Source organism: Nelumbo nucifera, chromosome 1, assembly GCF_055504915.1.
Source record: "Nelumbo nucifera cultivar China Antique chromosome 1, China Antique-T2T, whole genome shotgun sequence".
NCBI classification, from domain to species: domain Eukaryota; kingdom Viridiplantae; phylum Streptophyta; class Magnoliopsida; order Proteales; family Nelumbonaceae; genus Nelumbo; species Nelumbo nucifera.
The window spans coordinates 118,134,115-118,158,566 of record NC_142649.1 but is presented as its reverse complement, the minus strand read 5'-3'; the positions used below and the strand labels follow the sequence as shown (position 1 = coordinate 118,158,566).

The 24,452-nt window shown below is 35.2% G+C and overlaps 1 protein-coding gene and 2 non-coding genes across 4 annotated transcripts; 1 reads left to right on the top strand and 2 right to left on the bottom strand.

Moving 5' to 3' along the window:
• The first annotated feature begins 3,579 nt into the window (after window positions 1–3,579).
• LOC104601761 (heat stress transcription factor B-4-like) lies at window positions 3,580–5,444 on the top strand. Of its 2 annotated transcripts, none has more exons than XM_010265218.3 (2): window positions 3,580–4,230; window positions 4,343–5,444. In XM_010265218.3, exons 1-2 carry the CDS (start codon window positions 3,982–3,984, stop codon window positions 5,189–5,191), a joined length of 1,098 nt encoding a protein of 365 aa, XP_010263520.1. In that variant the 5' UTR covers window positions 3,580–3,981; the 3' UTR covers window positions 5,192–5,444. The 2 variants fall into 2 exon arrangements, with proteins under 2 accessions (XP_010263520.1, XP_088750055.1); XM_088893929.1 differs by having other exon boundaries at window positions 3,980–4,230; window positions 4,351–5,444.
• An 18,684-nt stretch (window positions 5,445–24,128) lies between these two features.
• TRNAR-UCU (transfer RNA arginine (anticodon UCU)) lies at window positions 24,129–24,201 on the bottom strand. The gene has a single exon. It is a non-coding gene; the product is annotated as a tRNA-Arg (tRNA).
• Window positions 24,202–24,344: 143 nt separating this feature from the next.
• TRNAR-UCU (transfer RNA arginine (anticodon UCU)) lies at window positions 24,345–24,417 on the bottom strand. Its single transcript has one exon. It is a non-coding gene; the product is annotated as a tRNA-Arg (tRNA).
• Window positions 24,418–24,452: the final 35 nt, after the last annotated feature.

The window sequence follows — 24,452 nt, the reverse complement described above, 5'->3', positions numbered from 1 at the left end:
TATATATAAAATAATGTGGATGTTTGTGTTTCTCGCCGTGCACAGGGAGAGGGGGTCAGACAGAGGAAGAGACAAAAGAGAGTTTGAGAAGAGACAGAAGAAAGAACCTTGTAGCTTGTCTCGTAAAATAAAGAGATTGATTCCTTTCCAAGTGATATTTCTAGATTATTAATTATTAATATAAATATGGAATCCTCAGTCCTCACTCCTCACTCCTCAGAGGTGAGTCATATTTTTATTCTCTTTCTTTTTTTTTTCCCTTTTAAATCGTTTTTTCTCCGTATCATCTCTGTGTTTCAAGATGTCCCTCCTCGAAAGTCTCGTTTGGATTTTTCTTTTCTTTGTTTTTTCCTTCTTTTACTACAAATTAATTCATCTTGTATTTATCTGCTTGTTTATTTCTCAGACTTGAAAAAGCAAATTGGCAGTGGTCATGTGAAGAGGGTAAGTGGGTTCACTTCACTACCCTCCACTGGATTTTAGAAATTAGAATAGAATCTTCTCGCCCTTTCACTCAGCTCAGCTGTGTAGGGTTGGTGGTGGTAGTAGTGAATGTGTGTTGTTCTGGTGGGGCTCTGTAAGATCTGTGAAGCATTGTCATTTCTGGCCTTCTGGGCCTTTGTCTCTCACTGCCTCTCTCACTGATCAGCTCTCAGAATTTCTCTCTCATCCATCCCATATTGACCAGATGGACAAATAGAAAGAGATTAGGGTTCAATTACGTTCTATACTATTTCCGTATACCCTTGACCCACCTATTTAGGATAGGATGACACTAACCGCTTGATCAATAATCCATTTGGGTACGTAGTACTGTTGCATACGCGTTTTTCACTAGTGTATTCCAATTCATGGGGTCCCACTTCTTCTGCAAGGTTAGAGCCTTTTAATCTGAATTCAGAGGATGAACCATGATACCATGGGACATTATATTGATTGAGGATAAATTGAATAATCGATGGTCAAGATCTCAAGCTACGGTTTGATGTGAAGCCACGTACTAATTTATATACAAATATAGCATGTAGTAATGAAAATAGAGGGGATTTGTAACTTTGTACAGGATCCACAGCCACAAGATGAGGCATGTTGATTATGATCTTGGGGTGAAGTGGTGGTGAGAGTTAATATGTTATATATGAAAACAACAAGGATCACGAGGATGTATAAACAAAACACATCAAGAAGACTGTCTCCTTGTCAGCCGCTGCGGCTCTCTCTGCATCATTGCAGTGGGGCAGGGTGGGGGTGGGGTGTGTGTGTGTGAACTCTCAAGGACGAACTAACTGTGAAAGAAGGTGGGAGAAGAAAATAGAAGGGGAGAAGAGTAAGGAAAAGAAGATTTAGAAGGTGCTTCCGGATCAGACCGGGAATTGGAACTTGGAGCTCACATGGCTAATACTATTTTTAGGGAAATTTTTTTATTAGTATCCTATACTTTGGGTTTAGTGTCATTTTTGGTCTCCGTATTTTAAAATGTGATAATTTAGTATCCGAATTTTCAAAATATGACAGTCCAATATATGCTGTTAACTAAGTAGCATTTGAAAAAAACATAAATGTCCTTCGAGTATCATCTAATTTTTTTTTATCAACCATCCAAATATCGACAAAATTAATAGTCTTAAATCGTTGTCTCTTCTATTCAAGAAAGTTGGGATCACCATAATGCCCACTCAAACATAACCCCAACTTTCTTGAATGGAAAAGGCAAAATTTTGGGACTATTAATTTTTTGTTAACGTTTGGATGATTGATAAAGAAAATTAAATAATACTTGAAGAGCATTTTTTGTCTTTTTCAAATGCCACTTAACGACTGATTAATAACTACTTAGTACTAGATTGTCATGTTTTAAAAATTTAAGTTCGGGGACCAAAGTGGCACTAGGCCCAAACTACATGTACTAATGGGAAATTTTCCCCTTTTTTATTATTATTTGTTTCTTTTTCATGTTATGCTAATATATTCTCTGCCTTTTTTTTTTTAAGAAATCCATCTAATTAAAACATTGCCTGTCACATGCAGATGTAACGTCTCTATCTCCCTCTTGCTATATATGTAATGTTTCTGCAATATAATAATTCTCCATTTCTTTCTGGAACTTTGTATTTATTGGCCCATCGTATATTAATTAAGTTTCTTGTTTTGTTTGAGAAGCTAAAGTACTGTATATTGGGGTGTAACAAGCTGGGTTATCAGGCTAGGCTAGAGTGATTCAAGCCTTCTCAGAAGTGTATATTGATAAGATCACTACACAATCCAAAGGTTGCTCATCTCTTGCACACTTTGGATTGCCGGAGAAAACTTTCATCGTCTAGAGAAGAAATCAGAACGGCCCACTTAGAAAAACCTTTTCATATGGATCTAGTACAATTTACTTGGTTTTTTTAATCTTTCTAATAATTAGTAGCATAGACTTGAACGGAATAATCAGTATGGGTATCTTTGGGAAATAATTAGTGATAGATTTTCCTATTGTTCCGCACTGGTTCATCTCATGTCCCCACCACGTCCATGTCATTTTCCATACGGAGAAAAGGGAGCTAAATAAATATTCTATTTTCTTATATATGGAATAATTACAATAAGAAAAGGCTGCATTTTTCAGTTATATATGTGGAAACTTTTAGTTCCAATAATTCACTTCAATCACCTGATCAGCCAAAAGACCAATCAAACCGAGCGAAGTAGCCTACAGCTACAGGTGAGCCTGCCCTCCTTAGGAAAGAAAGGTAAACCCATGTAGTCAGCTAAGGTAGGAGCTGGAGAGAATATGTAGATATGAATATTATGATATTGAAGTTTGAAGTATGAAAGAAAAAAATAATAATATTAGAAGAAGAAGAAGAAGAGAAGGGATGTCGTTTGGGCAGGCTTTAAATGTTATCACGATGTTCGATGTGTATCCTTTTATATATATATATATATAGATAGATAGATAGATAGATAGGTAGTGTGGGGATTGTAGGATAATGGGGGTTGAACGATAAAAGGGAAAGCTACAAAATGAAAAGAGAAGACTGGTTTGACGTGATGAATCCAATCCACGCCCATGAGGTCATGCCTCCCAAAGTCACCAACCCAAATATCTGATCTATTCATCTTCCATTTTGGCTCCTGATCGTACATGCCCATGGTATACAGTACAGTACAGACATACTGTATATATTATTTATTAAATATAGAATTAGAGTCAAAAAGGGTAATTATTCTACCGGTTAAATCGCAAACTGGTTTCAAGAATACAATTGATTCATTCACGTGTATGAATGAATACAAGGCATATATACGAAGACGAAGATTGGTTGGATTTCTTTTAGACAAGCTAGAAGGGATTAATGGAAGCATAAATGACTGAAAATAGACTGCTGCAAGCTTTTAAAACAATTGGATCATTAATCAACCTTATACTTCATAAGCTAAAACCTTTTAGGAGATTTATATTCATGCATGATTCAAATCCAAACTCGTTGTGCAACAGCTAAAAAATGAATCATTTCATTCGGCTATACAGTGTTGGAAACTCGGAGGACGAGAGAGAGAGAAGCAGTGAGTCACGGGTTTGTCTTGAAACTCCCCTCTTTTTCACAGTCCTAGTAGACAGGCAGACACATATTCTCGCATTACAAAATCGAGGAGAAAAACAACAGCCGTATAACCTATCTCCCCTTACCCTTCTTTACAGCATTATTTTATTTTTTCACTCCCACGCACACTTACCCATCAATCAAACCCCACCACCACCAGCTAGCTAGCTCACAATTTTCTCTTCCCTTACCTGGGTCTCTCTCTATCTCTCTGATCAGAGTACTATCACCATCTCTAGCTAGCTCTCTCGCTTGCTCCATCGCTCTATCTCAGTATCTTGTTGCAAACTAACCTTCTTTTCTCTTCTTTTACAGCTTTTTTTTTTTTAATCTTTTCTTTCTACAAGCTAGCTAGCTTCTTAGACGACAAGTTTGGATCGGTTCTTCGCCCATGGCTCTTATGTTAGACAATTGTGAAGGCATCTTACTCTCATTAGACTCGCATAAGTCTGTACCAGCTCCCTTCCTCACCAAAACCTATCAACTCGTCGACGATCCCACCACTGATCACATCGTCTCTTGGGGTGAAGATGAAACAACCTTCGTCGTCTGGCGTCCTCCCGAGTTCGCTCGCGACCTCCTCCCCAACTATTTCAAGCACAACAACTTCTCTAGCTTCGTCCGCCAGCTCAATACTTACGTATGTTCATCTCTCTCTCTCTCTCTCTCTCTCTCTCTCTCTCTCTGAGCATTTTGTTGACTAATTTCCTGCTATTGGTTGGTTTGTATGATTTGATCTTTTGTGAAAATAGGGTTTCAGGAAGATTGTCCCAGACCGATGGGAGTTCGCCAACGAGTTCTTCAAAAAAGGAGAGAAACACTTGCTATGCGAGATCCATAGAAGAAAGACATCTCAACCCCAAGTTTCCATCAACCATCACCCGCATTCGCCGATCGGTGCTGCTGGTGCTATTGGTAGCCCTGGTTTCTTTCCATTTCCTGGCCGGGTTAGCATCTCTTCGTCCGATTCGGACGAACAAGCAAATTGGTGTGAATCATCGCCGCTTTCGTCTCCAAGAGGAGGAGCTTCTGTTTACGGTGGTGGTGGTTGCGTCAGCAGCTCGGTATCGGCCCTATCGGAAGATAACGAGAGGCTCCGAAGGAGCAACTCCATGCTAATGTCGGAACTCGCACACATGAAGAAGCTATACAATGATATTATCTACTTCGTGCAGAACCATGTAAGACCTGTTGCGCCCAGTAATTCTTATCCTTCTTCTCTTATCATCTGCAATCCTTCTCCTGGAACGCCCAACCAGCAAACATCTTCGATTGCCAACGCTCCTTCAACGGCGATAGTGCAAAAACCTTTTCACCAGTTACTTGGGTTTTACCAGTCATCCAGTCCAAAACAACCTTCCTATACCAAGGGTTCTTTCAACTCTTCTGCTCCATCAAACGCCTCTTCAACGATTCTCCAAGAACCCCACAACAACAGTAATAACAGTCGAACAAAGTTGTTTGGCGTGCCTCTTCATTCCAAAAAGAGATTGCACCCGGAACCCACATCTCCTCCCACGAGCATGGACACAAGCAAGGCTCGTTTAATGCTTTCCAATGATGACTTAGGGTTGAATCTGATGCCTCCTTCTCCGTGTTAAATCCTTTGTTCACATTCAACGGATTCAGCTACTGTTTCTTTCTTTTTTTTTTTTTTCTATTCGCCCTTATCCTCTTGTTTGATTGTCTTGTTCTTCTCGTGGGCCTGATAGTCTTAACAGTTGAGTGAGTGTGTCATGGGTACTTTGTACAGAAGTTCGATACGGTATTTTGTTGTTCCCCAGCCATGAATGCAGGTTGGTTTTGATTAGAGTGAAAAAAAAAATGCAAGTTTATGTCATGCACATTATCTTATTTAGTATTTCTTCTTCAGAGTTTCTAAATTTGTTATCCTAGCTTCTCGTTATGATCCTTCAGTTACATGAATGTAGTAGTAGAAACTTGAAAGATTACCGATTAAACTACGAGGGAGAAAGAGAAGATAAAAAGATCTTCTTCAGTTTTCTCTAAAGTTTCAGGCTGGCTCATTGTCTACTCTCTCTCCAGTGATTTCTTTGCTTGATCTCATTAATGGTGAATATGTACACCTCGACTTACGAAATACTTTCAGAAAATGGAAAGAAAAAAAAAACAAAAAAGAAAAGAAGCTGACACCAAATGATAATTTTTGTCCTGAAAAATTAATCATCGTTCATTCCTTGTCATCATCATTATTATAACCATTGTTATTGTCAAAAAAGTATGTTAAGGGTGAAAAAAAAGGCTATCATGCTGGAAGTGATTATCTCCAATTCATTTCTCGTTTAGATAAACTGTCAGTTACGCAAAGCAAGCTGAGGAAGAGTCGGGGGGGTCTTCAATGACACAAAAACATAAGGAAGACTGACCGAATAAGTCATGGGTTTGGGGTCATGACCTTCAGACCTTTCGCTAATTCTCCTGCTGAGCACAAAATCCTTTGACCTTTCCTACTGTAGATATCTGATCAAATCCTTCAAACACCTTCTTTGGATCCCTGCAGCCTGCAGCTCCACTTCCTTTCACTTATTCCAAGCCTTCTTTCCTTTCAAACGAAATACAAAATTCAGAGAGTAAGTCATTGACTGTTAGATAAGCAAAACCACTTTGCCCCCAAAGACCAGTCTCTTTAATTTATGCCTTTGCTTGTCTCAATCCAGCACCCAATACAAGAAAAGTTTCATATAAAGTTTGACTGGGCCATTTTCGGTGCTCTAAATTGCTTGCCTGATTGTTCTCTATTTCTTTTTTCTTGTTAGGAGGACGGGAAGAATTATAAAAGGGAAAAGAAATTCTGCAAAGAGTATAAGCAAAAAGGGGCGGAGGGACAGGGATGGATGGCCTTAAAAAGAAAAGAGGGTAGATCTATAGAATCCCTTCCCAGTTGGGAGTTCCGACTTCCGACCCCTATTAGTATTTTTTTTTTTTTGTTGTGTGTGGTGGGGGGGTAGGGTAAAGGACACCTATTAGTAATATTATATGTGTTATGTTTCTGCAATCATTTCGTGCGATGCCTAGAAACCCTAACCCTAGTTTGGCACCTTCAATAATCGATACACAAGTTCCAATTTTGTCCTTTTACGGGTGGGATCGCACGTCTTTGAAGAATACACGTATGGTATGGGAGATGTCAGATGTCTACCTCGATCTGAGGAGCGGGCTTGGGCCTTGAGACACACAGACGGTAAAGGTGCTTTAGGAAATGGTATGCCCATGAGTTTGCTTCCTGACCTTATTGGATTACTTTCCGTAGAGTAATGTATTACTGTGTTACCACTTTGGACACTGTTCATCAGATTAGAAGAAAGCAGACTTGGGTCGGATATCATATATGAATATTTTCTAATGCTAATGTTTTACTTATTTGAGAACGTTCAATTTTCTAAAAGTTCAGTTATTACTTTTGTCTTTTTTTTTTATTCAGCTCAGTTTGGAAGGAGTGAAAAAATTTGTACTTTGTATTACTTTGTATGTATTTATACTATAAATATTTCTACTCTTTCCAAACTGAGTCTTATAGTAAAATAACTTTATTTTTCATAAAATTTTAATTTATTTTGATGGAAATAACAAGAAAATTAAGGTTATTTATTTAAAAAAAATAGGAGAAAATATAATTCAAGTATTTCATCTAGGAAACTTGTTCCATCCGTTTAAAAAAATAAGTAAATAAGACATCCCCCAAAAGTAGACTTCATTTACCACAGTTGAGACTGATGACTAAGGCTTGGTATCATAGATAGAAGTTGGAGTAATGGGCATCATATATAGAACCCCTTTTACATCACTTTTAAGCTTCGATGATGAATGACTACACTCAACAATGTCATAAGGTTCCTTTTTATTCAAATTCCTGTTATAAATCTCATCCATCGCAAGGGTTATTTGTATCCCCACTACAAGAAAATGAACTTTTAGCAACTGACAAATCCGTTGCTAGAAGCCCCCAAAACCATTGTTAGAGACTTACTGCAATGGACTAGTAATAGACACAAAACGATGCCTCTTCTACCGTGGCAATAAGTTATTGCAACGGTTTTTATGAAACTGTTGTTAAAGATATCATTCAGCAACACATATAGTTCGTTGCAATAACATTATAAAACTGTTGCAAAAGCAGCCATAGCAAGTTTAGCAACGGACAAAACCGTGGCTAAAACATTACAAAAAAGAAAAATTGATGTTTTTATTGCCACAATTATTTTTTAAAACTGTAGCTAAATTATATGTTTAACAACGGTTCATCATTAAAACAGTTGTGACATAATACATATAGCAATGGTTAATTATGAAAATTGTTGCTATATAATATCTATCGCAACAATTCTTCATGAAAACCATTGCTACATAATGCCTATCACAACAATTCATCAAAAAAACTATTGCTATATAATACTTATTGCAACGGTTCATCAAGAAATTCGTTGCTACATAATACCTATCGCAACGGTTCATCATGTAAATTGTTGTTACATAATACCTATTGTAACAATTCATCATGAAAATTGTTGCTACACAATACCTATTGCAGTGGTTCATCATGGAAATCGTCACTACATAATACCTATAACAATAGCCCATCATGAAAACCGTTGTTACATAATACTTTTAGTTTAGCAACAATTCATCATGACAACCGTTGCTACATAATACCTATAGCAATGATAAACCATGAAAATCATTGCTAAAACTCACTTCTAACAATGATTATCATATAAAACCATTGCTACAACAAACTTCTAAAAACGGTTATTATATAGAAGCATTGTTATATTACACCATTATTGTAACATGTTATAAAATAACTGATTGGTTATCAAGCCATTGATATAACATAAGATAATTGTATAGTACTATATAGTAGTTAGAAGACAAACTACTAAAAGAGAATATTAGCTACGGGTTACCATAGTTGGAAGACAAACTATAGAAATAGATTGCATACAAACTATTGCTAATTATTAACCTATGGAACTCTAACACATTTTAAAGTTCAAAATCGCCTAAAATAGAAAAACTTAGTTCAACATTTTTTATAGTACCACTTCAAATTTGTTCTTCATCAGAAAATCTACCATGGTGTTGAAATGTCTTTCTAAAGAATTTATGGCTTAAAAAAAAAAAACTAGCAAGTAAAAAATACACATACCTTGGGAGCAAGGGGGAACATAGACTTTAATGTTAATTCCTGAAGAAAAGCATAGTATCAGAAAACCTAACGACAACATGAGGATATACTTAATCACAAGCATTACCCAAGCAATCTAGAATTTCCAATCTAACAGTAAATAATTAATGTGGAATATCTATCAGGAGACTCTACATCTAAATCTGATGAAACTATAGTTAGATTAATGCTATGAAAAAAATTTGTCAGCAAAAACCCCATAATTGCATTTACAACTTGAGTTGATAATAATTCACCAAATTGCTCTATGCGTTGTAGATGGCCTACTCAAATAGCTCCATTATTGGAGGCAAAGAGTTTCACAATTGTTGGAAGCACCTATAAATAACAAGGATTAATCGATTTTTCCTACCCTAAGATCACATAAAATATCAAAATGAAATTAATGATAAGCATTAATTAAAAGTAACCATAACATTGAATTCTTTAATTGAAAGCCATAAGCCCATTTTAAGGTAAGGGCTACAACTGAATCAAATTCTAAAGTACCTATGGAATTTCAATGATCAAATCATAAGTTGGAAACCCTTAATAAAAAGAAGACTGGGAAATGTAACACTTTGGAAACACATATCAACTCAATCAAGTTTGGAAGCTTACAGAAAAAAGGTGTCCTTTTCAACTCAATCTTAGTCTAAAGTCTAAACTATTTGGGATCTCCAATTTTTTTTGGTAGATAGCCATTTGAGGTCAGCTACATGGATCTTAATCCACCATTGTCTAGTATCAAGAGCCATGATTTATGTCAAACTCAACTTAACTAAGCATCATCCCAACTATACAGGTCCAAGTTGGCTACATTAATCTTGTTCAACAACACCACTCTATTCAGCATCATATCCCTTGTTAGACAATGGACCCTCAAATCATTTCACACTACTTCAATCCCTATCCTTTTTAGCCTACCTTATTTCATCTAGACCCTTCAACTTACAACAAATCACTTCTCACCGGTACTATGTCTTCTCAGCATGTAAATGGACCATCCTATTCTAATTTCCCTCATGTGTGTGTATCTATATATATATTAAACATTAAATTGAACATATGGTTATTTAAACTCAACCATGCATCACTCCTAGTATGTGTGTGTGTGTGTGTGTGTCCACTTGATGAACATCTCTCAAAGGAATCAAGATCACAAGCAATCTTAAGAAACTACGTGTTACATTAGGTTACAAGTTCAGTCAATTGTCGATTCTCTAGTTAGGAATGGGGTTCAAACAAATGTGCTTACTCGTGTGAGGTAAACATTTCTTGCATAGTTAGCAAGGGTATGGGGGTGGGCTGTCACACAGTTAAGAGTTTGCACCTATGGACCTACTCTAAAACATAATTGTATATTTTCTTAACCCATGTAACTAATAAAATTCCATGTTTCTAAAAATAAATATTTACTTGATAAACGCTTTTCTCTTTTCATCTTCCTCCTCCTCCTCTGTTTGCTTCTTCTATTCACACTAATCAAGCATATAGACATGGTATTAAGTAGAAATAAGGGCATTTTCTAGTTGATGGCTAACAGAATGGTTACTTGTTAACATTAGTAGCTAGCTAGCTAGCTATACCATTAGATGATAAAAATAGGTTGTAAGTATAGTCTCCGATCAACACATAGACCTAAGAATCAAGCTCCCTACATAGAATGGTGGTTTGCTCTTCAAAGTTGAGCAGAAAATAGTTGAATGATTTCATTTCCTCTTGCATAGGAAAACAATAGAGTTCAAGCAAGTGCTTTAATTAAAAGGTGGAGTAGTGACAATGCAACACCTTGTCTAAAATATCTCAGCTATTGTAGTTTATCAAGGAAGCACCAAAAAAAAACTATTTTTTATAATATGTATCTTTTGCTAACTATGACCTAGATAAAGCTTGGGTTATTGTGTAAAGTATAAAAAAAATAGCCTTATACTGAAATCATGATGATCTAAATCCTTATCTAATCCAAATTAACATGAGAAAAGTTATATATCCAAATTCGGATCCCACTAAGATTCAATCATGGGGATTCACATCCAAGAGTCAACATGTATCAAATCAATAGATCAAATATGGTTTAATTTGATTATTATTATTATTATTATTATTATTATTATTATTATTATTATTATTATTATTATTACTATTATTATTATTATTATTAGTATTAGTATTAGTATTTTATTATTATTATTATTATTATTATTATTATTATTATTTTTTTCCTTTTGAAAAATAATTTATATGGATCAAATGAATGAATATACTTTGGACTATGATGTTCAGGATCCAAACATAGCAAACCGAAGAAAAATGCTAAACATATATAATTATATATCCTTGTTTTAAATGGAACTCAAAAACACATTTAAAATTTCAAAATCACCTAAAGCATATGTGAAGAAAATCATATCGAAATTTAGACCTCCATTCCATACCCATAATTTATACTTCGGACCCTAGTGATAACCATAATTATAGGTTTTTCTATATTGCCGAACTTCACTATAATATCCAATAGGAGACACAAGAGTTTTGAACCAAATAAGTACAAATAAAGAGTTATTTAGCAACTAGAATCCATAACAATTCAATGAATATAATACAAATTACCTTATAATTTTTAGATCCATATGATGCCTTGAAGTCTTAAATTTTGTGGTGAGTCATTTACCACCAATTTTCATCATTTTGCGAAGAACAGAATATGCTAACCATTGATACATAATCCCCTAAGGCTATTCATAGCAAAGAAAGGTCCATGGTCGTCCTACAATATAATTATGTCTATCTATATCATCTAAGAAAATCAAGAGACTTGGCATTTTCCCCTTCTCCCTTCAGCTCTCCATGTAAATTGTCCACTGAATCTTCAATGGATAATCGGTCAATTAGCTTATAGGCTTCCAATGCCTTGGAATTCATGAACACTAAAAAGCCAAATGAATAAAATATCTGAAGATACCAATAAAGTATCTTTGTCCTTACCCAAGTCCCCTTGTAATGTGTAATATCTAATGCAATATATATATATATATATATATATATTGCATTGATATATATATATATATATATCAATACAATATTATCCATCCCTACTTTACAAAACCAATCTAAAATAAAAGTACACAAAAGATAAGAACAAAAGGATTGCCATTAAAACACAAAACTATCGACATTAATCATTGACAAGAGTAAAATAATATATAATTAGATAATAGGAAGAAGAAAACTAACAATTACTCTGAGTTTTATCTGTGGAGAAACCCTAAGCAGTGATTTTAGATTGATGTTGACATCGATGGCAAAAGTAACTCTGCATGTCTTTGTACCTCCTTTGTTATGAAAAATTATACCGACTTTTATAGACCTCCAAGACCCTTTCTTGCTACCAAGAATTCACAATGACCATCATTCAACCTATTATCGTAACCTCCTTGCAAGAGCAAAGTCAACATCAACCCAGTTGAGGTCATGAAGGGGTGTCTTTGGTTTCATCTACAATTACAGAGTTAGGGTTTCCACTATTTGCTTTGCTCCATTATCATTCTCCATTGGCTGAAAGCAAAACCCTAGAAATAAATATAATACAATAATAATAATTAAAAATGAAAGAAAAAAGAATGAAAAACAATTGAAAGGGAGACATGAACAGATTTGGTCGTGTCAAATGATCCAAGAACAAAGGATTAGAGAATCAATTTTCAACAAGTGACTCAGGGTGGCAACATATCTCCTCTCACCGGTGAAGCTCGGACCATGAAACCCTTTCTAAATAATGTTAGGGTTTCATTAATCTACAAACCCACAACTCTCTCTAGCCGTAAGGAAATCCTCTACTATCAATTGCCACTACTTCAGTGTTTAAAATAATTCCAATTGCATTATCTCATAAGTTGAGCAAGAAGAGAAGCTACATATCCAACCATCATCTCCAGTTGCCATTGTGTTGTCTGAAAGTTCAAATGAGAAAGAAAGGGTTTTGGGTTTTGGGTGTTTTAGGAGATGTCGGATAAGAATAAGATGGGGTTTTAGGCATGTGCGTGTAAAACAATTGTAGATGAAACCGGTCTATTACAATGATCAATTTTTGTTTGACCGTGCTAATATCTTTCAACACATCAGAAGTACATCTGTTGTACATTGTTGTATATGTATCTAGCCACAGTACATCCAGAAACTTGCTATATATGTATTTAGCCATAGTTTCTGTTATGATTTTAGGCTCGTGGCTAAATCCTTATCTAAAACAACATTCAATTGCAACGGACATACAAGACCGTGGTTATAGACCATGTTATTGCAACTATTTTTCTTGTTTTTTGCTAGATCCCAGATTTCTTGTAGTGTCCACCAGAGAGCAAAAGAAAACAAAGGAAAAAAAGGCTATTTTAAGAGGATTTTTTTATTCGAAAGAGAGAGTTACAAAATGGGAAATTTTATTTGAACTTGAATTGGAAGGCTACCAAGCTTAAAGGTAAAAGTGAAAGAAAATGAAAAGTGCTTAAATATTTTTCTCATTTTTAAATGATTTTGTTTGATTCATGGAATTGGAATTCTAGTATTCCAAGTCTTAAAAGTTTAATGTGTTTGGAATTCTAGAGAGTTAAACTTTCTCTTGTAATTAGGGATGGCAATTTCTACCCTACCCAGTGGGTACCCACTTCATTGGGGTGGTTTTTTTTTTTTTTGCTTGAATGATAGGTTTTGGTATTCTACAATACGGTATGGTATTAGGCTAAACCCAACCCTCCCCAACCCGCATATTGTTGGAAAGCATATAAACTTTATGTACTAGGTGTTGAATTTAATAATATTTTGAATTATATGTGAAGGATAATTAATAGTTTATGTGTTTTTTATATGTCTTAATCAAATAATTAGAAATTTTGTTGTTTGTATTATTTTACTTATTTATTGCTCATATATAACAAGGAATAATAAAAAATTAGAAACAGGTTCTAAACCCAACACACCCCTACCCTTGAATGTGGGGAGGGTAGGGTCAAGGAGGGTTTTGCATTTTCATGTGTGAGGAGGGTTTGGATTCTCAAAATCCAACCCATTACAAGTTTTGGGATGGGTACGTGATGTGAGGTTTAAGGAGGCAAAGTAGGGTCTAGAATTTACAAAATCCTCCCCGAACCCACCTCATTTCCATCCATACTCACAATCTCCTTCAATAATAAGGGTCAAATTGTTACTAGCTTTGAATGTCACCAAGAATACCAAACCCAAGTTGTCTAGCTAGTCGGTTAGACAGATTTTCCAACTCAATATGTGAACAATACTCTTAGTCCTATTATATTCCAAATGTCATTATACCATTTATTATAGTTGGGGGTGGCAACGAGCCGAGCTTTTCACGAGTTGCTCGAGCTCAAGCTCGAGCCCAATTCAGTGGCTCGATTACTAAACGAGCCGAGCTCGAGCCTACTAGAGCTCGGCTCGAATATATATATATATATATATATTTGATATTTAATATATATAATAAAAATATTATAATTATTAATTTTTTTATATAAATTTTTTATTTTTATAAAATATATAATAAAATATTTTTATAAAATATAAAACGAGCCGAGCTTGAGCTTATGAAATTTTGACTCGAGCCAAGCTCGAGCCTTGTAGAATAGTTCTGAGCAAAGCTCAAGCTTGGAACTATTCGGCTCAGCTCGGTTCGAATCCACCCATAATTATAGTTGTATAAATATTTCATTGTAAATATCTATCATCTGCTATGCATTTAACTATGAATGCTTATGATAAACATAGTTTCAAGTAAAGAAGAGGGAAAAAATGAAAAAAGAAACATAATCTCAAGCCTTATTCTAAATAAAGATGGGGATTTATAACACAACATCAAGGATTTATCTAAAATAACATAACAACATACCTATTATGACAACAATCCTACTTTTTATGACTTCACTTATTATCAAATAACACATAAACTTGTTATAACAAGAATAATTATTGCAAATTTAGTTAAAGTCATAAAATAAATGAAGATTTGTCTTACAAACTCTAAATAAGAGTACAAAAACTTTCAATTCAATGCAATTTTCACCCAAGTTTCCAATTAGATGGTGTCAATCTATGAACTCTACATATTCAAAAGAAGAGAATGATATAACCATGCATACAATTATGAGAAAGAGAGAGATAGATAGAGTAAGTAATATGGAGGAAGAATAGAGTAAGGATGACTATAGGTGGACTTGTTCCAAGGAGTTGGAATTAGATAACAACGTTTTCCCAAATAAATATTGTTGGGCAACATTATTGCGCTGGGCTGAATAGATGGTTACCAAGTCCATGGAGCTTGTATGGTTGTACTTTTATCTAGTGGTGAGACATCAAATCTTATTTTGAAGCTCCTTTGTTAAATGGGCTTGACCTTTACATAAATAGTTTATCCCTATTTATCTTGTGGTGATACTCTTATTAGAAATTACATTGGAGAATTTTATTCTGCTTTTTACAATTACTATGGTATTGCAACCTCTTTAGAAGTTAATTTTTTGCTCTTCTTGATGGGCTTAATTTATGCATTAGTCGTGAAATTAATGAAATAGAAATGGAGAGTGATAGTGAAGTTCTTGTTCAAATCAATAAATGATCTGTCTTTCATCCTTGGTTAGTGCCTTGCTCTTATAAAAGAATCAATCGTATCGTTAACAAAATGAGATTTATGGTTTCTCACACCTGGAGAGAAGGAAAGAAATGCACAGATTTCCTTGCCAATGTTGATATTTATGCTATATGCCATGTAGCTTTTTATACCATTCCAAATCTTTTGATTGATCTTAGAAAGCTTATGTGAGAGGATTATATTAATATTCATCTTTTATGTATTGACTAGTTGAGTTGTGATGTGGTTTGATTGTTTATTTTAGGTGGGTTAAGGTGATAGCTTTTTGTTCTAGGCTTGGGGCAAGGCGGGCTATGTCCTCCCCTATTTTATTTAATTTTCCTTTTAATAATGGTTAATAAAACTTGTAGGTTGTTACCCCTCCACCTGGAGTAAACTTTGGGGTCTTAAAAAAGTTTATCTCTATTTAAATTTTAGAATCTAATTATAATAAATTTTAAAATTTTTACAACATGTTAGATTAAAATTTTAATCAATGGCATTAAAGATACTTGATAGATGGACAACTTACTTTTCATTAATAGAAATTTTCAAAAAAATGTATTTATCATCGTAAACTTTAACGATGTTGAAGATGTCACTATGACAATTACTTTATCACTAGTTTGTTTGATGTTGCAACAAGTTCCATAAGGCTCTGTTTGGTTTGGGGGAAGATTTGGGTGGGATGGGAAAACATAGGATGGGATGGGATGGGAAAGTGTAAAAATTTACACTTCCATTGTTTGGTTTTATTGTTAGACAGTGTATGCCCTTAGCTCCAATCAGAATGATGTACCTTATGACATTTAATGTAAATGAATAAAGTACATATTTGATTCATGTTATTATGGTATGTTTCTATGTAATACCCTTAAACTGGACACATATGAGACTCGTGTTAGTTTAGAATGTTCACAGCCATTGGATAAGTCTGGGGAGTTTATCCTGCCAAGGCTGACACTGATGTGCCGCCAAGTTGGTTGGGGTAGCATGTTTCAGCTGCTAGGGTGAGACCCGAGGTACATGCAGTGTAGGTTTACTTGAAACCCTGAACCGGACCAGATTTCCCGTATTGCCCTAGACCTTGGAGATTGATGGGCAAAACTGAAAAATTACACCTGACCCCTAGACTTGATTATGATACTACACTAGGTGTCGGATTGGGCTGTCTTTGATATGCCAATCAGTGAGATCCTTAGAGGGGGTCAAAATCTAGGTATGTTGGGACAGTCTGAGAATTCATCTAAGTGGGTGATCATAGTGACAGGATCAGCCCATTTGTCAGACAAAGGTAATGATTGGGGATGCACTCTCTCTGATGGAAACCAAGACTACCGGCAACCGATTTCAATCGTTGAAATTTGCTTTGCAAAATATATTTATATACGGATATACATATATATGTTTGCAAAATGTTTGGTTTTATTGCAAAATGTTTGCAAAAGGTTTTAATTCCCGGGATCCATGTGAGTAGAGAGTGCAACACTGTTCCTTGCAGCTGAGTGAGAGGTCCTCTCTTGCCGGGCAGTGTTTGATCATTATGGGCTGAGAGGTTAAGTGTAAGACCATTGAGGGTAATACCTAATGGGCTAATCTTGCATCTGCCCACAGTCTCTGGGTTTTATAAGGTGGCTTGGCCTAGGGACCACTTACTGTAAGTGTTGGACCCATTAAGAGCCCATGTGATGGGCTCAGGGGTTCACTGCCCATAACAGTGAATTCGGCCAGGCCTTGTAACAGAGGCTAGGCTGAACCCATGTGGCTGATGTGTAAATCAATGTTTGGGTCACATGCCATACAAAGAAGCCCAACTAGGCAGCAGTTTGGAAGGCCACTGAGCACATAAGACTTATTGGGCCTAAAGCCCATTTCAAACTGGTTTAGTTAGACTAATTAAAGAGGGGCGGATCTGGGATTTGGATCAATAGATAGGAGACCCTATCCACTTAGAGAGTCTAGATCTAAATAGAGATTTGGATCTGGAAACCTTCTAATGAGATTAGGAGAGAGTTTATCTAATATGCAGATAAGATAAGGATTTATCCTTATCACTTAAAGAGAGTCTAGATTCAAATAAGGATTTGAATCAGGAAACTCCTAATGGGATTAGGAGCTGATCTCTTTAAGTCTATAAAAGGAGGAGGGGGCGAACCATTCAACACATCTACACTCAACCCCAGAGATCAGATCTTAGATCACACAGAGAGAAGACAACAATAGTATGATTGCGCCATCTTCTCCCTGCATTCTCTTCCAGTTGCCGCCTATTGCCAGTTTGATCTCCAGCTTTGTAGGAGCGATCAAGAATAGTTCTTGATATCAGCCTTTGGAGAAAGGTTGATCAGAAGTCGTGCTCATAACCTCCATCGAATTCTTGCTGAAGGATTCGGTTCTTGGGAAGAGCACTGCTGATTCTGCTCCACCCTATACTGTGTCATCTTTAGTGGGAGTAGTCTTTAGAGACTTCTTTGGGCGTGAACACCTTTATTGGAGGATATTGTTTCTTCGTATCAGGTATATCCTTCTCCTACCTTTTGGTTTCAGATCTGGTTCGGTTCTTGGTTCAAGATTGATCTTTGAAAATGCAGATTTTCCAAAACAGGGAATGTGATTCCCAAGTGGGAGAGAGAAATTTTTGAAATTTCGCCCTACCTTCCTACAGGGTTCGGCCATCCATATGATGGATCTCTCATCCCTTCATTTATAAATGGGAAAATAATGGGAAAAGCACTGTGACGAGCTACTTCTTCGTCGGATTCATGTAAGGTGAAGAAGAGAGCTCCATGACTGCAGCGGCGATTAGAGAGAGAGAGAGAGAGAAAGGGAAAATGAGGGAATCAAAAACAATGGATGATCGGAGAAACTAGTCAAAACCAGTAAAATGATTGTCAGAGATGGTAGGAATGATGGAGTATAGTTTCTGTGGGTTGCTCTGCTTCACCAAGAGGAAGACGAACAATAGTTCGCCAGCGGAAAACGATGACGATGAATGGAGAGGTGCTAGAGGGTAAATGATCCTGGTCACCGCCATTGGTATTTCCTGTGTTCATTGTTCAAAAGATAATGAATAGTGCTTTTTTTTTGGTGAAAAACAAAAGACAGAAGAAGAGAGGAGAGAGGGAGGAAGGGAGTGGCTGAGAGGGGGTGCCGTCGTCGCTTCTCTGCTTCTGGGTTCGAACAGGGAAGGGGAGGTATCAGATTGCTGATGGTAATGGGGAAGGCACTGGTTCTCTCCCTCCTCTGTTCGTCATCAATGGTAACAATGGTTTCTCAAATTTGTCCACTGGGGTCGCACGGTTTTGGTGAGACCCCAATTCCATGATTTTGGGATCTGACATCCCACATTTTTCTCATCCCATCCCTCTATTTTCCTCAAAACAAATGAGAGAAAAAAGGAATATTTTTTGAATATTTCCTTTTTCTCATCCTCATCCCATCCCTCCATAGGTTTTGCCTCAACTTTTATGTTATTAATTTCAAAATCGTTTTAACTTTTACCAAAATCTATAGGAATAGCTAGATACCACTTACTATTTTCAATATATGCATGTAATGCATGAAATGAATATGTTATATCATAGGGATAGTGTTTGGTATTTTGTTGTTTATTTGTCATCGCATAATAAGTTATTACATCTACACTTTTTATGCTTAATTGAGGAACAAAATCACATATATTTATCCTATTTTTATCAATGTTTTTGAATTGTCATTGACCCAGATGGTTGGACCGTTCTGCCCAAAAATCGTCCAAGCAACCATTTCCGTTTCACTCCTAACCCGTTCTTAGGTCAAAAACTATTGACTTGGTCATAGAACCGTTGACCCAAGCGGTCAAACTATCGACTTGTTCGACCTGGACAGTGATTCATAGTTTAAAAAAGTTGTAAAGAGGACAGAAAGAGGAGAAAGCGAGACACGAACTCAGATATGAAATCTAGTAGAGAGAGAGAGAGAGAGAGAGAGAGAGAAGAAGAAGAAGAAGAAGAAGAAGAGATTGGAGAGAAATCAATCTCATATTTGAGATCTGCATTTGTTGTCATTGCCCTGACGTCGTCGTCGCCATTATTGCCGTAGGTGAGCATCAAACCCTCTTCATCCTCCTCTTCCTTCCTTTCCTTTCTCTCCTTTTTTTTTTCCTTTCTTCCCTTCATTTCTTTCTTTCTTTCTTTCCTTCTTTCTTTCCTTCTTTCTTTTTTCTTTCTCAACCGACAATTCCACTCTCTTCTCCATTCTCATGTAAAACTTTTATATGAGAAAATATTTACCCTAATATAGCAACATGTCCAAACCGTTTGACCCGGAAACCGGTAAATAAAACAATTCAATTTCTGGGTTGGTTTTTAAAATATTGGTTTTATTTTTGATGCATACTTATTTTATTTATAAATAAATGCCAAATTACCAATACAACTACATACACTACACATAGAAGGGGCTGATTGGAGAAACACTAAATTGACATTTGTATAACGGGGTGGAATGGGAATGGGACATTGGATAAGAAACTTCACATACTTTTTTTATTTAAATGCCTTATTGGATAAGAAAATTCACATGCTTTTCTGATTTAAATGTGTTTTTTATAGATAGATAAAAAACTAAATGCTTGGCGAGGCCAAACACTTTCAGCAATAGTGACATTTATATATACACTGAAGTAAAATTTTCTATATCAGATTACCCCAATTGAGCAATTCTAGAGGGGGTGCAAGATTCCCTCTAGAAGCCCATGGACTTGCCACCTATCATGGCAATCTCTTCCATTGATTTAGAAAAAAAAAAAAATTATCACAATTCACAGTTGTGATATAATAGGAAACTAACCATTCACGCATCTCTCTATCGAACTATATTCTAAATTTCTAACCATTCACGCGCCTCTCTCTTTTCATCACATCCTCTTCCTTCTTCCCTCTTTTCATAGCATTCTATAGAGAATAGGTAGTAGAGGTGGATTCCTATTTCCCACATTCTACAAAGAAGAGGTGGAACAGGTCTCCCTCTATTCCTCTTCCTCATCGTTTTTTTTTTTTTTTTAATTTTGCTCCGATCGTCCCTTACATTTTGGACAAAAAAAATGGAGCAAAGAAACTCACTACGAAGCACCTCCTTCTTCTATGTTTTCATTGCATTCTTCATGGTCCATGTGGATTGGTTTTGATAGAAATAGTGGGCAATGACACTGTTAGATCCCCTTGGCAGTAAAAACAGGGGCTCCAGTGCATCGTTAAAATAGGGGCTCTACCCCATCGTAAAGTTTTGATGCACTACTAATGATTCTTTTTTAATTTTATTTTTTTTCACTAATAATGACTTAAACAATGGACATTCTCTAAGTATGTTAGATAATTGATACTCTCCATGTATAGTTTTAGATTTTTTTCATAGAACCGAGGCTTCTCCTTCCTCCAAACGAAAATGACCCAGAGAAAACTTATATATTCACTGTGTACAGAGGGTTTCCTCCAATTGTTGTGTCATATTGGATGATTCTAAGAAGGTTTTTGGTGGTCATATTGCCTCAGTGCACTTATTGATTTTGAGGTAGCATTTCTCCCTCTTCTAAGTGGAACAACTCAGAAAACTTATAGAGTCGCCATGCACGAGGGTCTCCATGTTATGCTGGCTGACTCTAGGATGGTTTTCGACAATCTTATTGTCCCAATGCAACTGCAACTGGTTGCATTCTCTATCAACTCACCATAAAGAAATGTCCCTCTTAACCTAGAACTCAGAACTCGCCAAAACTCACCAAAAAGAAACATCCCTTCTATTTCAACAAGATTTCTGTGCCTGGTTTTCCTCAATGTTTGTTATGCAATAAACCTTTGTAGTCTGTAACTAATTGGAGTGTTAATGGTCTGCTGAATTGCCATTAGTTGGATTGCCGGTGGGTGAAGGTTGCAATTGCAAACACCAAGTCTCTTCGAGTGTTTAAGGCCGGACAGGTATCATGTGTTTTGAATAGATTCCGTTTATTAAATAAATGTTTGTACTTGATTTGTCGTCAAAACCGAGAAAATGTGGTTGATAACATTCTTTTAGGATTTGTTGACAACTAGACGCCACATCAACGGAACAATAAATAAACGCTTTTGTGTTGGGGGAAGCATTAAAGTAAAGTTTCCCCAAACGGTTGGATTGCACATAAATCAAGACAAGAATTTATCAATAAATATACATACAAAATAACATGATGGGACAAATGCTGATTTGACAATGACATGGCACTGTTTATCAAATAAACGGAAGCCATACCAAACACCGCCTTAATGAGGAATTTTTGAGGGCTTTTCTTAATGAAGGGTTGGTTATGTGTTCGTTCTCTAGCACTTAGAAGTCAGAATGTTTTTATTCAATAGTTAAATATAATAGCTTGGACTATTCAATTTAATGAAAATAATTAATATTTACTAATATTTATTGGGTAATAGTAATTAATAATTAACACCAATATTAATTGCCAATAATTAGCAACAATTCTATTTATTAAATGTTCTTTTATTTAATTTTTTAATTACTAGAAACTATCAAAGAATACGAATTATTCAATTTAATAATTAAAAATAGTATGTCAGACTATTCAATTTAATCATTTTACTAGCAAGATAGTTAATATCTACTAGTATTTATTGGGAAAATAGTAATTAGCAACAATTCTATTTATTAAATGCTCTTTTGTTTATTTATTGAATTACAAGAAACTATCAAAGAAAATAACTCAAAATAAATTATTGGTATTTATTGATAAATTTTGTAACTTTTTAACATTAAAAATAAAATGATAAACAATAAATTACTAGTATTTATTTATTTTTTAAATTATTAGAAATTATAAAAAAACACAAAATAAAATACCTGCATTTTATTGATAAAATAACCCAAAATAAAATACCAGTATTTTATTGATAAAATGACCCAAAATAAATTACAACTGTTCATTGATAACGAAAATTACCAGAATTTAACATTATTATTAACATCTAGAAATTAATTTATTATTAATTATCACATAATAAATTATTTGTGATTTATTGTTATTACCAAACAATGCCAAAAATTAAAAGAAGTTATTTGTAATTACTAGAAATTACCAAAAATTAGCAGATTTTTTTTTGTAATCACCATAAATGATATGTCATTATTAAATAAAAATTATTAGTAAATTATCTAAAAAATACAAGAGATTATCAAACATGGCTAAGAACTAGAAAATTAATATAAATTGCAATGTTTTTTTTTAATTTATTAAAAATTTTCAAAGAAGGTAATGGTAGATAATTTTTACTTTTCAATAAATAATCATTAGCTTTTTAAAATAACGAGAAATTAGTAATAGCTAACATTAAGTTAGTGATAATTAGGAGAAATTAATTACCAAAAATTATTAGTACCCTCAACTTTGGGGGTAGTGTCAAGTTACTTAATGGTAAATTATTAGTAATTACTATAAATTACTATAATTTTTTTAAAATTACAAAATTATTAACGAAATTTATTTGTAATCACCATAAATTATCTTTCATTATCAAATAATAAATTATTTGTGATTTATTGTAATTACTAAAAGGGAAAATTCCACTTTAGTACCCTGAACTTTGGTGGTAGTGTAAAGTTAGTACTCGAATTATCAAATGTGTCACTACAATACTTAAACTTTCAAAAGGTGTCAAGTTGGTCCCTACCGTTAATCAGCCGTTAGTTATCGGTTCGGGTTGACGGTTCTGAAATTACAAGAACAACGGTTCAATGAAAATTCATCATTGAAAATTCTCAAATTGTACTGGTTTATAAGATATATACATACATACATACACACACACACACACACACACACACACACATATATATATATATATATATATATATATAATGTTAAAAAGTTACAAAATATATGTATATATATAATCTTATATATCTTATCTGCCACTCGCTTTCGGGTCGACGGTTCGACCGTTTGGTTCGAATGGACGACCCATTCGGACAACAAAAATTACAAGCAAAAAATTGAGTGTGTGAGGTCCATTAAGTGGTAGTATACGTGTTATGTCATTCGAGCGTGTGACTCATATGACTTGAAAACGGAACCGTTCTGACCACTGATTTTTGGGTTGATGGTTTGACCATTCAGTTTGAACAAATGACCCATTTTGACAGCAAAAATTGAAAGAAAAAGGCAAAAAACCATTGAATGAGTCAATGGGTCGACGGCCACCCGGGTCAATGGGTCATTGACCGATTCAACTGTTTTTAGCTAGAGGCCGGGATTGGGATAAAACGGAACTGGTTGCTTGGACAGTTCCCAATTAAAAAAAAATGGCAAAAAACCATTGAATGGGTCAATGGGTTGACAGTTTGACCACCCGGGTCAATGGATCGTTGACTGATTCAATGATTTTTGGCTAGGGATCGGGATTGAGGTAAAATTGAATTGGTTGCCTAGACGGTTCCTGAGCCAAAATGTTCGTCTGTCCGTGTCCGAGTCAACGATGGCTTGATTTTCACTAAATGATTTTTATGCTTTTGAATTATTACTATTCAAAAGTATTTTTTATTGTGGACTTTATTTGATTTTCACTAGTTGATACCTAAAATTAAATTAAAAATAATAAAAAAACAGGCTTCCTAGGCTTCTGCCGGTCCATAACAAATGGACAAAAACAATATTTGAGGCCCATCTAGCAAATGAGAAAAAGTTAAAAACAAATAACACGCCCGGTGGGATTCGAACCCACAATCGCCTGATTAGAAGTCAGGCGCCTTATCCATTAGGCCACGAGCGCCGTTTACCATAATAAAAAAGTAGGAGAATTATCTTTCTGTACACTGCCGGCCCATAAGAAGAGATTCGAGAGATATAGAACAGAAGCAAAATTTGAGGCCCATGTAGGGACGAGTCGACGAATAAAAGTTGTAAAATACCATTCACGCCCGATGGGACTCGAACCCACAATCGCCTGATTAGAAGTCAGACGCCTTATCCATTAGGCCACGGGCGCCATCGTTTTCTTATTAGCATTCATTGGAATATTAA